This window comes from Pogoniulus pusillus, chromosome 7, assembly GCF_015220805.1.
Source record: "Pogoniulus pusillus isolate bPogPus1 chromosome 7, bPogPus1.pri, whole genome shotgun sequence".
Classification (NCBI taxonomy): domain Eukaryota; kingdom Metazoa; phylum Chordata; class Aves; order Piciformes; family Lybiidae; genus Pogoniulus; species Pogoniulus pusillus.
The window spans coordinates 22381140-22394540 of NC_087270.1; the positions used below are offsets into that span (position 1 = coordinate 22381140).

At 43.5% G+C, this 13401-nt stretch overlaps 2 protein-coding genes across 2 annotated transcripts in view; one reads left to right on the forward strand and one right to left on the reverse strand.

Moving 5' to 3' along the window:
* PPP3R1 (protein phosphatase 3 regulatory subunit B, alpha) overlaps window positions 1-6765 on the forward strand; it is a 42768-nt gene extending 36003 nt beyond the window's left edge. The window contains exons 4-6 of the mRNA XM_064146215.1: window positions 969-1028; window positions 1732-1916; window positions 4503-6765. Of these exons, the coding sequence (XP_064002285.1) occupies window positions 969-1028; window positions 1732-1916; window positions 4503-4550 (293 nt within the window). The 3' untranslated portion in view covers window positions 4551-6765. The remainder of the gene's footprint in view (window positions 1-968; window positions 1029-1731; window positions 1917-4502) is intronic.
* A 1373-nt stretch (window positions 6766-8138) lies between these two features.
* PNO1 (partner of NOB1 homolog) lies at window positions 8139-13298 on the reverse strand. Its single transcript, XM_064146214.1, has 7 exons — window positions 13125-13298; window positions 12809-12958; window positions 12105-12188; window positions 11134-11194; window positions 10261-10378; window positions 9701-9771; window positions 8139-8363 (listed from the first exon to the last, which is right to left on the reverse strand). Exons 1-7 carry the CDS (start codon window positions 13281-13283, stop codon window positions 8296-8298), a joined length of 711 nt encoding a protein of 236 aa, XP_064002284.1. The 5' UTR covers window positions 13284-13298; the 3' UTR covers window positions 8139-8295.
* Window positions 13299-13401: the final 103 nt, after the last annotated feature.

Here is a 13401-nt window from a genome sequence, read left to right on the forward strand (position 1 = left end):
ACCTTTGGATGTCTTCAAAGATGGGGCTTTGAGTAGCCTGATGTAATGAAAAATGACCCTGTCTGTGTCAAGGAGGTTGGACTACATGGTCTATAAAAGTTCCTTCTGACCCAAACCCCCATGTGTGTTTCTCTGAGAAGGAGAATCACTGGTGTGAAGTAGTGCCCACTCTTTTAAGACTTTTTAAAGAAAAGTATTATGAACCTCTAAGCAAAACAGTTAAAAAAAAAGAGCAGTCAAGTGTTTTGTTGATAAATCCTCCAGGAAGTGTTGATTTTAATTTCACAAACCATGATGAAGCTGTAATAGTCCTCTCAAGCTGATGCTCTATTGCCATACCTCTGTGTTCTTCCTGTATTGTAACTCAACCTGCAGCTTGGCTCTGCTGACATTTTTACCACCAAAGTTTTTTTAAGTAGTATAATTACAGGATCTCATCCAGACACATCACATCCCAGGGGCTTATTTTATTTGGCAACACAAGAGCTTGCTCCTGGGATAATGACTTCAGTGTTGAACATTTTCTTTTGACCCTATTTATTATAGAATTATTTTTAAAAGACATTTATTTTAGAGATGCTTTCAGTTTTAATGTAATTCTTGCTCTAAGTTGAGAACCCAATCTTGAGAGGACCTGTACATTTTAAATACCATCTGGAGTAGGTTTAGGAGAGATCCCTCTGGAGTTTTGTATCGGAGTCTTGAAAAGTCTAGCAAGAAAATAAATACAGGTGTGAAAAATGTCTGTTCATTGTGCTCAGTTTTGGAGATAGACGACTTCTGACTAAAGAACATTGAAGTATGCAACTATGTGGACACTTAAATACATGTGGTAGACAATATTTTAAGGTTTTCTTGGGTAACTTAGAACCTTTTTACATTTTGTAAGACTTCTGAATATTAATTTCCTTTGTTTATTAAATCAAAAATTTTTTTTTGTAATTTTTTTTTTCTTCTTACATCTGTAGAATTTATAGAAGGAGTCTCCCAGTTCAGTGTCAAAGGAGATAAGGAACAGAAGTTGAGGTGTAAGTATTTTGATCTCCTTCAGCAAATACTGCCTTCAGAATGTCTTCAGTTGCTTCCCAGCTCAAAGAAGAAAATTCATTTAAGAGTCTGTTCACAAAACTGCATCAGTGTACTTTGCTTTGTGGGATGGTATGAATAGTTGCTACTAGGTGCACAAATTCTTGTTGGTCACCTGCTCCTCAGGAACACAGCATGGCCCGAGGTTTTGGGGTGTAGCTTTCAATACGTGAGACTGAAGTACTTCAAGATAAATTCAGCCTTAATGCCAGGCTGTGTGCAGCAAAGTAACCAGGCTGGATGTTGATTCATCTGTACCTTGGTAGGCTGCAGTGTTTGCTGCTTGCCAGTGAGCTGCTAGCTGGGTGCTTTACCTTGTGGTGCTGAAGGTTTTCCAGTTGAGTGCTTATAGAGTTCTTTTACTGCAAATGCTGAAAAACTATTTGATTGACATTTCTAAAGTGAGAGGTTTTTTTCTTCACGGTTTGGTAGTAGCACTCTTCATTGTATTGGTTCTCCTCTTTTCCTGGTGTTCAGAATGAAGTGGAAAGGCTGCTAGAAACATCACCTAGAAGGCAATGTTGTTCTCGGGTCATTCAGGGTGATATCATTACTTGTGTTAATGCAAAGCAGATGAATGATTGCTCCTTTGCAGTCACACTGGTTACTGAAAGCTTGACATGGATACCTGTTTTCTTTCTGCAGTTGCTTTTCGCATTTATGATATGGATAAAGATGGTTACATCTCAAATGGGGAGCTCTTCCAGGTGCTGAAGATGATGGTTGGGAACAATCTCAAAGACACGCAGTTACAGCAAATTGTAGATAAAACCATAATTAATGCAGATAAGGATGGCGATGGAAGAATATCCTTTGAAGAATTCTGTGCTGTAAGTAATCTCTAAAAGCTTTGGAAGTTTAGAATTTTGAAAAAGGAATTAAAACAGAAAATAGTATAAAGGGTAAGACTGTGAAAGCAGAGTGTTTCTTCTGCTCTGGCCACAACCACTTTGTGAAACAGCTTTATTATAGGAGGCATTTTTGCTTCATGGCTTCCAAAGGAGCAACACGTCCTGTGGCTTACAAGCAAGTTGTGAATCCTTTCTCCAGGATAGGATTTTCCTGTTGAATCTAGTGTGCCTGAAGAAGACTGTGGAAGTTGCTGTGCTCTGAAGGAAGCAGAGTAATTGCTATGTCAGTTTATGACACACTGCACATAAGACCAGTTCTAGTAAGTTTTGTATTATGTGCAAAAATGCTCTAGCCTGCTGTGAAGATGTGTTGGATTCCAGTCTCTGTGGTGGCAGAAAATAGCAGCTTTAAAGATGAGTTGCGAGTGACTGGCTTGTGTAGGAGGCTGGTTTTCCTCCTTTCCCACCCTGAAATTTGGTTAAAGAAACAGCACTGCCAGGTGTTTGAAATGTCTCTAGCTGCTTCATGGAATGCACCAAAAGAAATTAAAGTAAGGCTGGACAGGCATGTACAGTCTGTTAAGCAAAGACAAAATGCTTCAAAGCACCTGAAAGCCGTAAAGACAGAGTAGGACACAGCAGATCTCTCTTTCAAATAGTGTCATTATCAGAGGCGGTGCCTGGAGGGGTGAGGTGTGTTCCACGGAGGTGAACTCCAGGTTAATCCACCAGTGTCTAACCCAGGTGTCTGCTCCAAATCACCCTGCCGAAAGATTTATCTTTGCAGGGTGTGGAGAGAGCCCGGGGAGATTAGCACCATCTGCAGGGATTTGACAAAGGCCACGTAGTGGGATTTGTGTCAGTCGCAGGAAGAGTTAACCTCTTGAGTGCTGCTCTTGGAAAAGCACGGAGTTGAGAAGTGAAGTTTAACAGCTCTGAATTTTACTGAGCAGAGTGATTGAATGGAAGAATTTAGGCTTGAAGTGGTTGATTTTCACCCATGTGGTATATTTAATTAGTTGACAGCAGGTCATAAATTCTTTCTCTCTAAAGAAAAAAAGTGAATGACACATTGGAAGGTGAACATCTGAAAATGGCACCGAGTGTTGACATATTGCTTTCAAAGGTGTATTAATGAGCAGGCACATGGGTACAACAATTGGGATTGGTAGGCACTCAGGCATTGCTTGTTTCTTTCTACCTGAATTCACAACTTCACTTCAAACAGGATCTGGGGAAGTCCTAAAGTGAAACTGTTACATTACCTGTGTTCTTTTGGTAGAATTCAGCTATTTTTCCTGGCAGTGTGTAAAAACACGTGTTCACCTACAAGGAATGACTTGCAGCCTGTAGACACCTGGATTAGGGAAAGAGCTGTTTGTTTCTTGCACTGTCTTCCAGACATCCATCAAACATCATGCTGCCCTTGCTTTCTTTTGTCCCTCAGCTTCTGCCCAGACTTGTTATACTGTTTGGTTTTCCTCTGTCTTCTTTTTTTTTTTTTGATTTTGTAACCTCTTGACATTTTTCATGCCCACAGTCTCTTATGTTCTTGCATTTTACCTTTGAATCTTAGGCCATCTCTCTACAAACATACTTCTGCACCTGTGGCGTTTGGTGGTATCTGTCCCAGTGTCAACTGCCATGTGCTCTGCTTCAAGGGGGAACTGGGCTTTGGCTTTTGTGAAATTCTTTCTTTTTTTTTTTTTTTTTTTTGGTACATAAGTATTTGTCACAAACATTTTAGCAAATGCTTTTGGTTTCTCTTACTTGCATGAGCATATCTTTGCTGGGATTCTAGAAATCAGTGGGATTAGAAAATGCTGTGTCCAGCAGGAGCAGGGAGGTGATTGTCCTCTTGGACTCTGCTCTCGTGAGGCCACACCTTGAGTGCTGTGTTTGGTTTTGGGCACCTCATTACAAGAGGGATGTGGAGGTGCTGGAGCCAGTGCAAAGGAGGACAAGGAAGCTGGGGAAGAGCCTGGAGAATAAATCTTACAAAGAGTGACTGAAGGAGATGGTTAATGTGAAAAAGAGGAGGCTGAGGAGAGACCTCATTGCTGTCGACAGCTATCTGAAAGGAGGTTTTGGAGAGGTTGGTGCTGGTCTCTTCTCACAGGTAATAGTCATAGAACAAGAGGGAACGGCCTCAAACTATGACTTGGTATGTTTAGACTGGACATTAGGAAACACTTTTTCCCAGCTGGAGTAGTCAGGCATTGGAATGGGCTGCCCAGGGAGGTGGTGGAGTCACCAACCCTGGATGTGTTTAAAGGTCATTTGGATGTGCTGCTTGGGTATATGGTTTAAGGATGCACCTTGTAGAGTAGGAATAACCGTTGGACTTGGTGATCCTGAGGGGCTTTTCCAACCTGAATATTTCTGAGATGCTGTGAGGTGTACTAACATAACTGCCTTGGGTAATCGGTGTCATGGATATACCTCTCAGTACTTGTGAAATGTCAATCAGTGTGGAGAGGCTGGGGGAGGTAGTAATTATGCTCGACCTGAATGTATCTTGATACCTTGCTGACTTTATTCATGAGCACTTTCTTTTTCTCTCAGGTTGTAGGAGGCCTAGATATCCACAAAAAGATGGTTGTAGACGTGTGACTCTGTAGGGCACCACCCAACACTTTTGCTTTCTTCTCCATCTCTGAAGATCTGCTCAAGACGTCCAGCAATGCTCTCTGTGTATTTAAATGGAAGTATTTTTCTCTGTGAAGCCACATTTTCCAACATGAGCCTCATGAAGCCAACTAAGTGTTATTGAACTTTGATTCTCTCAATAACTCAGTGTAGCACTTTAAAGTCTGAAGGACAGCAAAGATGGAAAGAGCATATCAGTGTGGTGGAGAAAGGGAAGGGGTTGGCTTTTTAATTTATTTTTCTTCATCTTTTATAACAAGGAAATATCTATATATATATATATGTGTGTGTGTATTTATATATAGATATATATGTAGCTTTCTATATGTAGTAGCTAGGTGGGCTTTAATTTAATATACTTGATTCAGAAACAAAAACTAGAGTACAAAGTGCCAAGCAGAATATTAACAGTTCAATATATGGATCATACATCCTTACTTTTATTTCACACAGTTTTATATATATAGTAGGAGAATGTAAAATTTTAACTGGGTGTTAGGTCAACTCTCTTTCCTGTGACTGTTCAGGTGTTTCTATATATTGACTGGCTGACAAAGCATCGCTTCTTCTTAATTCACCTTAATGACTTTTTTTTGTAACACAGGAGACTAAGTTTATTTATACCTGTTAATATATTACCAGGGACTGTGTCTCTTTGCTCAGCGACTTCATACAGTTCTAGTTAATAGGAGAATATAGTTTAATGCTACTGCCAAGAACCAACCCTCGTGTGCATATAGTAACTGCAGAATGCTTGGATGGCCGCTTGGTTTTGTCACCTAGGAACTGGGAGCAGTTATCAGCTGTCCTGAGGTTAAGGCAGATCTGCTGTTTTGGATTCGTGTCAGATACAGCTGATCAAGGTGTTAGACGCATTCCTCATCTTTCTCTCGTGCTTAGCTTAACAAAATTAGGATCAATGTAACTGTGCAGGATTCCCACCTACTTATTTTATACAGTGCTTAGATGAAAAAAAACCCAACCCAACAATGTTCTTGCCATTTAAATTCTGTTGTTTCAATCATGGTAGTTTCCCCTCTAGATTTAAAGAATACTACAGGTAGCATAAATAACTGGTAATATTTTATATATATATATGTATATAGGATTCATATGGGGGGGAAAATCTTGTTAACCTATGCCATAGAGGAAGAAAACTTCACACTATCTAAATTTATACCTCTTGCAGTTCTCCAGTCCTTTGCCTGGAGAATGATTGTTTTATTTTTTTTTCTTTTCTAGATTTGTCCATATCATGATTTGTAACGGATGGTAACTTGATACATTTGTGTGATATAAAAGTAGAGAGCTGCGTTTTACAACTTTATATCATCCCTTCCCTTTTCTGCAATGGTACTATTGGCTGGAAGAAAAAAAAAAAACAACAAAAAACTATTTGCTAGATTTTTTTAGGACAGTACATCTTTCCTGTATAATAGCTTTTCTATTTGAAGAAATTGTTTTATAATCAGCAGTGGGAAGTGCAGGTTGTCTGAATCTACTTCAGTCGAGCACCTGTCTGCCATAGCTGTTCCTTCAACTGAGTGCTGCACATCATGGGCTCTATCTGTGAGAGAGAAATCCAGGTGCTTGGTGTCCTTGCATGACATGAAGTTTTGCATGTAGATCGATTTGAAATGTTCCTCTTGTTTACATAATTTGCATAATTTAAAGGATAATGTTGCCAAACTTTGGTAAATGTTCATGTTCAAAACAAAACTCTCCACTACATGTAACTTCTCCTTCCTCTGGATCAGTACGTGGTTTATAATCCCAGCCAGTGGTTGTATCTGTTCCAGTGTCAACTGCCATGTGCTCTGCTTCAAGGGGGAACTGGTCTTTTGTGAATTTTTTTTTTGTACATAAGTATTTGTTACAGACATTTTAGCAAATGCTTTTGGTTTCTCTTACTTGCTTGTGCATATCTTGGCTGGCATTCTAGAAATTAGTGCTAATGTTATTTCCTTAGGGGGATTGGAAGGGGAGGGATGAGGTGTTTTGTTTTGTTCTTTTTTTTTGTTGTTTTGGTTTTGTTTCTATTTTTTTTTGTTTTAGTTTGTGTGGGGAAAAATGATTTATGTTGAATGTTTAGTTTTTCCTCTGCATGCTACATCATATGTTGTGGGAACTATAAGAACCTTCATACTATATGAATACAAAATAAAATATTTGAACCTTGGCTGGGGCACTTCAGTAATTACCTGGACCTTTCCTGTTGAATCTAAAGCAGCTTTACACCCTGCTCTACAAAAAAACACTTTGCTTTTGCTCCCTTTTCCATTACCATCACTGAAACCCAGCACAGACACTTTCAGCATTTCAAGACCACTTACCTAATCATTCCTTAAGGGCACATCTGGTTCTTTAGTAGATATCCAAATTGGATCAAATGCCTGGTTTTAAATCCTACTAAAATCAAAAGGGTTGTGCTGAGTGGAAGGTGGTTTAAAAAATAAAACCCCCAAACCTTTTCATGTAGGCAGAGAATGAAAGGCAGCTTCTTTAACATGTAGTAGGTATGTCACTTAGAGAAGCGGTGTGCTGGTGCTCCTTCTAGTGCAGTTGTTTGGGCCTTGTGTGCTGCCCTCTCCTCTACTGCCTTTGGTCACTATCAGTAAGCATCTGCTTTAAGGTAAAGATTATTCTGTCTGTGCCTCACTTTTATCTTTCAAGCTTTCAAGGTAAGGACCAGAAAATGTGGTAACCAGGTAGGTGCAGGATTTTACCTGGAGCTGCCCAACATCACCACCCTCCCTTTGTTATAGCTTACACTGCTTGAGAGGTGTACAGGAAGGTACCTCAGCCCAGTCTTAAGTCTCTTGGCAAGGGAAGGCTTGAATGAATTTGGCTGTAATAATGCTGGGAGATGGAGGTGCTGCAGTGGAACCAGGGGCACAGAGAGCAATGCTTACTCACTTTGCTACAGGTTTTGTTATATTTTAGTTGTTCACAAACCTCAGCTGAATGACTTGCACCAGAGACTTGGAAACATGTTTGGCTGGCAGGGACAGCAGCAAAAGGCCCAGGTTTATGTCAGACTCTGGCTGCACCTGGGCTCTGTTATCTCTGCTCATACTCTGTTATGTGCAAGTATCATTTCAAGAAGATCCAGCACCTGCCAGTTGTTTGTGCTCTAGTACACTGGCAAGTACTTAACCTGGTGACTCTTGGCTTCACTAGGCTGTTTTTACAGATCAGAATGGAAAAATCAGGATCTCTATTGATGCAGATAAAAGACCTGAGTTCTAATACACTGCTTACCTCTGTGGTTCACCACATTCATGTGACACCTTGCTCCATCAGCAGCAGAGACTTTTTGGGCAGCCTGCTATGGAACTTTGCATTCCAGGTGACGCTTTTTTCCAGGAAAATATTGATCCATGCTGTGTGGTGATGAGCACTTAACTGTGGTGATTCCTTTAGGCTCAAAGGCTTTCTGAAATCTTTACAGCAGACTCTCTGTAATACTTTGATGTTCAGAAAGTCAGTAATGAACCATGGTTCTGTTTGAGGAAGTTTAAAGTCAAGTATCTTTACTTCTAACAGACACAATCCATTTAAAATATCTTTTTAATGACTGTGTGTGTTCAAATCACACTGCACAATCAGTCCCAGTTCTCCTCTGGGCTTCCAAATCAAGCTCCATACTTCTTGGACATAAACGAACTAGGACTCCCAGTCCTTGGTGGTGCAGCTGTGCTGCTGCTGCTCAGAATCTTTCAGCTGCTCTGCTGGCCACTGCTCGGATGTTGCCATAAACTTTTGATGGAGGACTGCCTGCAGAAAAAAGAACAAATGCAGTCAGCACAGAAGGTAACTGCTGTCACAGAAACACGTGTTTTTCCTCAGCTCTGTGTTAGAAATAAGCCCATAGGAGAAGTATAGTCAAGGGGAACGTCCTTGACTACTGCTGCAACTGCAGCTACACTTAGCACTGCTGTCAGTGCAGGCTCCCTGCTTTGGCTTTCTGCAGAGTGCACTCAAAACAGCCCTCCAGGGAATGCTACAGCTAAAGCAAAAGGCAGAAAATCTTCCCTTTGCATCATGGGGAGCTTCTGCTGGAGGACCTCCTGCTTCTTCCCTCCAGCTTTTTCTTAAGGGCAGCAAGGCAATGCCCAGCAACTTCCCTCTTCCAAATCACAGAATGTCAGGAGCTGAAAGCTCATCCAGTCCAACCTGTCTGCCCAAGCAGGATCACCTACACCAGATCACACAGGAATGTGTCCAAGCGGGTTTTGAGTACCTTTAGAGAGGGAGATTTCACAACACCCCTCCTCCAGTGTCCTGTCACGCTCACAGGGAAAAAACCTCATCTTTCCCTGGAACTTCTTATGCCTCACTTTCCACCCGTTGCTTTGTCCTGGCTTTGTGCATCACTGATCAGAGCCTGGCTCCATCCTCTTGGCACTCACCCTTTCACGTCTTTACAAACCTCTCAGTCTCCTCTCCAAGCTGAAGTGCCCCAGCTCCCTCAGTTTATCCTCATAAAGAAGATGTTCCAGTCCCTTAATCATGCACTTTTTCAAGCAGTTCCCTGAGCTCCTTCTTAAACTGGACACTTTTCCAGATGAAGCCTCACCAGGGCAGAGTAGAAGGGCGGGAGAACCTCCCTTGACCTACTAACTGTAAACTCCAGGTTGGCACTGGCCCTCCCAGCCACAGGAGCATGCTACTGGCTCATGGCCAACCTTCCATCCAGTAGGACTTCCAGGTCCTTTTCTCCTTCTCTGCTCTTCAACAGGTCAGTCCCTGAGCTAGATTGTTCCATGGGGTTGTTCTTTCCCAGGTGTAAGACTTGCCCTTGTTGAATTCCATTAAATTTCACCCTGCCCAACTCTCCACTGAATGGCAGCACAGCCTTCAGGTGTGTCCGCCACTCCCTCCAGTTCTCAGTCATCAGCAAACTTGCTGACAGTGCCCTCTGTGCCCTCATCCAGGTCGTTGATGAATATATTGAACAGAACTGATCCCAGTACTGACTTGTGGAACTCGCCTGGCTACAGGCCTCCAACTAGACTCCATCCCATTGACCACAACTGTGGATGCACCAGGGAAGAAGGTAGGCCCCACAGCTGAATCTAGTTCTCTGCAGTGGAGAAGATAAGAGGACTTACCTAAAATTAGATTGCAAATTGCTGTTCGTGCCATTTTAATGTTCTGAAAAGATCCCAAAATATGGATTTTGCTGCAGAAAAAAAAAAGAGTTAAAGTAGTTTCAGTTAATGGAAAAAGACTGCCATAGAGTCTCACAGAGTTAATTGGGTTGGAGGTTAAGGGATCAATATGGCATTTCAGAGCAGCTACTAGTTTCTTTTCTACACTTCAAACCTGGAAAGCCTACACTAGAAACTTGCATTCAACTCAGCTCTCCTGAAAGCATTTCACAATGTGCAAAGGTAACAGCATAGCAGCTTTAGGAGGAAAATGTTGCAGAGTTGGTGGGAATTCTGCTGTTGGAAATTACTCAGCTTCTAGGTGTGCTGCTGACATTGTTACTGCTCTCCTAACAAAAGGTGAAATGAATAGTCGGTGTTTGTTACACGTTGCACTTAAATAATGATTTTTCTTCCTACTGCTCTAAAAATGTTTCCAAAAACCTTCTGTTCTCTGCTAGAAGAGGATGTGGATTAGTTTTGGGATTGCACTCTCTCTAGGAGGGAAGCCCAATACTTACGTGTCAGCAAGAACGATTCGTGTCCTGGTTACGTTTTCTATAGTGAATTTTGTTTTCCCACCTTTCCCTGCTATTCTCCCAATGGCTCTTGACAGATGATCTCCTTTCAGAGGTTTGACTGAAACAAGAGTAAAATGCTCAGTGTAACAGCAATAGTGTGTGTCTCTCCAAGGCTTCCCTTGTTCAAGTAGCTGGCAACAACTCACTCTAAAGTCATACTAAAGCAGCTGTGCTGTGGTGACTGTCTATAGGTAGAATCATAGAATGATAGAATCATACATTTATATTTCATCTTATGTGACCAAATAATACATTTATATTTCATCTTATGTGACCAAAAGTGAGAAGGGCATCCAGTGCTGCATAACCCTGAGTTCTCAGCCACTGGAAGGCAGTCCCTTACTGAGCAACTGAAACTGAGGAAAGAAACAGAGCTGAACTACACACCATTAACAGTGGGAGAAATGAACTGGATCAGAAGGAGAATGCTGTTCCAAAAGCGAGTCTGAGTGCCAGCAGTACACAAAATGAAAGATGGTTCTGTTATCTGCTTCCCCTCCCTTCCTGTCAAGGTTCCAGTTTAAAAATCCAGTGGATGTATTCTCCAAATGCTCCAGATCACTTTTAAGGTTAAAACAAATCGCCCTGAAGAAATGACACTTCTAAGGATGAAGGGTTGGAGGAGTTGTGTTGGGACATGTTAGAGGACAACCCTTTTGTGCCACGTATCCCTAGACAATAACCACCACAATGGTTTGATGGCTTTCCTGATCCCTGGGGCTAAATGACACCAGCAGAACAGGGGAAAAAGACATAAAACTGTCCTTGCAGGTGATACACACAACTCTGAGCACAGCATCAGCAATCACTTACCATCTGTGACTTCAAATGATTCTAGGAAAAGGTCATCTAATCTGATGAGAGCAAGAGCGTCCTAAAATAGGAAGAGATTTGTTATCAGCATGAGCACTGCAGAAGCACAGAACCAGAGCTGATAGCTGACTGTACAAGTAAAGAGACTAACAGATGACATCAGCAGTGTTTCTCTGCTTAACACACAGGGCAAGATAACAGCAATCTGCATGTGTAAGTTATAGAATTGGTTGGAAAACGCCTCTGTGATCATCAAATCAAACACTCAACCTAAGGCCAGTACAGTCACTAAACAATGTCCACGTGTTTCTTGAATGCCAGGGTGATGACCTCACCACCAACCTGGGCACCCTGTTCCAGTGCCTGACTGCTCTTTCAGAAAGAAATTTTTCATAGTCTCCAAGCTAATCCTCTCCTAGCACAATTTCTGGTTCTTTCACCCAACACTGAAGAGTCCAACCCCCCACCTCACTCCAACCTCCTTTCAGGGAGGTGCAGAAAGCAATGATGTCTGTCTTCAACCTCCTCCAGCCTAAACAACCCTACCCCTTGGTTAGACACCTCATATTCTACCCTCACCCCTACAAAAGTGATGTTGGTACAGGCCTGCACCAAGGAGCCCGCACAATAGTGCAAAAGGCAGGTATGTTTTGTCTGAGTTCAAGATTTAAGAACACTGATGTTTTACTGCCTTGGACTAAAGCAGAGTGAACAGAGCACTTCACTGCCAGATGACTGTGCCATACTTGCCTCTCACAGCTGCCTTCCATTTCATAATCATGCTTTGTTTGACGATCACTTTTATTTCCTCCATGAGCCTAAGAAATTTGACTTCCACGCCACTCACAATTTCAAGCAAATTTATTTCTAGAAAGCCCCCTCAGGAATTTTAGCTTTTCCTTACTCTAGTTTTGTGGAGAGGTCAAAGACATGATGCCAGCACCTTTCACTGGAGCTGCTGAGAGACTTACCTCCACTTGAAACCCAAGTATAAAGGCTTTCACAAAATCAGCTGCTTTTGTTAGTGCGCTGAGGTCCTTGGTCTCTTGACAAGTCTGCAAGACAAGGCATTTTGTTTGCAAACACTGAGGATCAGGACTTGAAAACTATCTAAGAGAGGTAGTCTAACCACAGAAGGTTCAGGTAATGTACTGATACATCCTGTTTTTTGATAACCTTGACCCTCAACAAAAATACATCAGCTGCCGTGGCCAACCCAAACACCACAAACTAAATGGCAACACAAAAGAGTGCAAAGAAAGCGAAGGATGCTGGGGGGGAAGACAGCTTGAGGAGAAAGTTATGCTGATGACAGCATCCTAAAGATGTTTTAGCAGGTACATGGAAATCTGGGCAGATTCAATAGAACATATGGGACTCCATCACCTCCCTGGGCAGCCTGTCCCGATGCCTGACTACTCTTTCCATAAAGAAAACCAACCTAAACCTCCCCTGGCACAATCTCGGCCTATCACCTGAAGTAACACCCAACAGGTTTTTACTTCGATCCCCAGAGAGGGTTTTCGGCAGGTCCCATTTTCCCCAGCGCTTCCACACAGGGCACGGTAAGGCTTGCGAGGAGAGCTGGGAGCGGATCTCCAGACGTCTCTTCCAGCCCCTGCCCTCCTGGGAGGCGCTGCCTGGCAGGTGTGAAATGGGACAGCAATCTCTTTACCCTGATTTCCACGTTCCGCGTTTTCAAGTTAAATCTGATCTGAAGCTGCAGGTGCTCCACGATGGGGGTGAAGATCTTCATCCAATTCTCCTTCAGCGGGGTGTACCTGTTGGCCGGCACCGGGACCTTGCGGATCTCGCCTTTCCCGGCCTAGTGGCGGAACAAACAGGCCGTGAGGCCCATGGCGGCCAAGAACCGGACGCCGCCTCGGGTGTCAGAGAAGTGCTCAGCCCCACCCCGCCGCATCTCCCGGCCGCTCGGTTCCTTCCGGCCCCGCGATCGGGCCGGTGTTTCCCCCGCCCGGCTCCCCACATACCCCGAGAGCCTCGGCGGCCACAGGCGGGAAGGTCGGCCTCTTGCTGGGGCGCGGCTCCGCCGTGTCCATGGCGGCAGCTGCCGCCCTCCGCTTCTGGCGGCTGCGCCTGGCCGAGACGCGGGTGAAGCCTGCCTCGCCCTCTGCCGCCGCCGCCGCCATCTCGGGGCCCGTGGCGAGGGGCGAGCGCACGCGCCTGCCGCGGGGCCGCCGGGACGGGAGCTGGGCCCTCGCGCCCGCCCCGCCTCTTCCGGCGCTGGCCGCGGCGCTGCCGGGGCGC

Coding starts and splice junctions, on each gene's coding strand:
- PNO1 (XM_064146214.1), bottom strand. CDS start 13,283: ATGGCGGCGGCGGCGGCAGAGGGCGAGGCAGGCTTCACCCGCGTCTCG. Junction 11,195..12,104: donor TACTTGGGTTTCAAGTGGAG/GTAAGTCTCTCA, acceptor TTCCTATTTTAG/GACGCTCTTGCTCTCATCAG. Junction 8,364..9,700: donor AATTTGCAATCTAATTTTAG/GTAAGTCCTCTT, acceptor TTTTTTCTGCAG/GCAGTCCTCCATCAAAAGTT.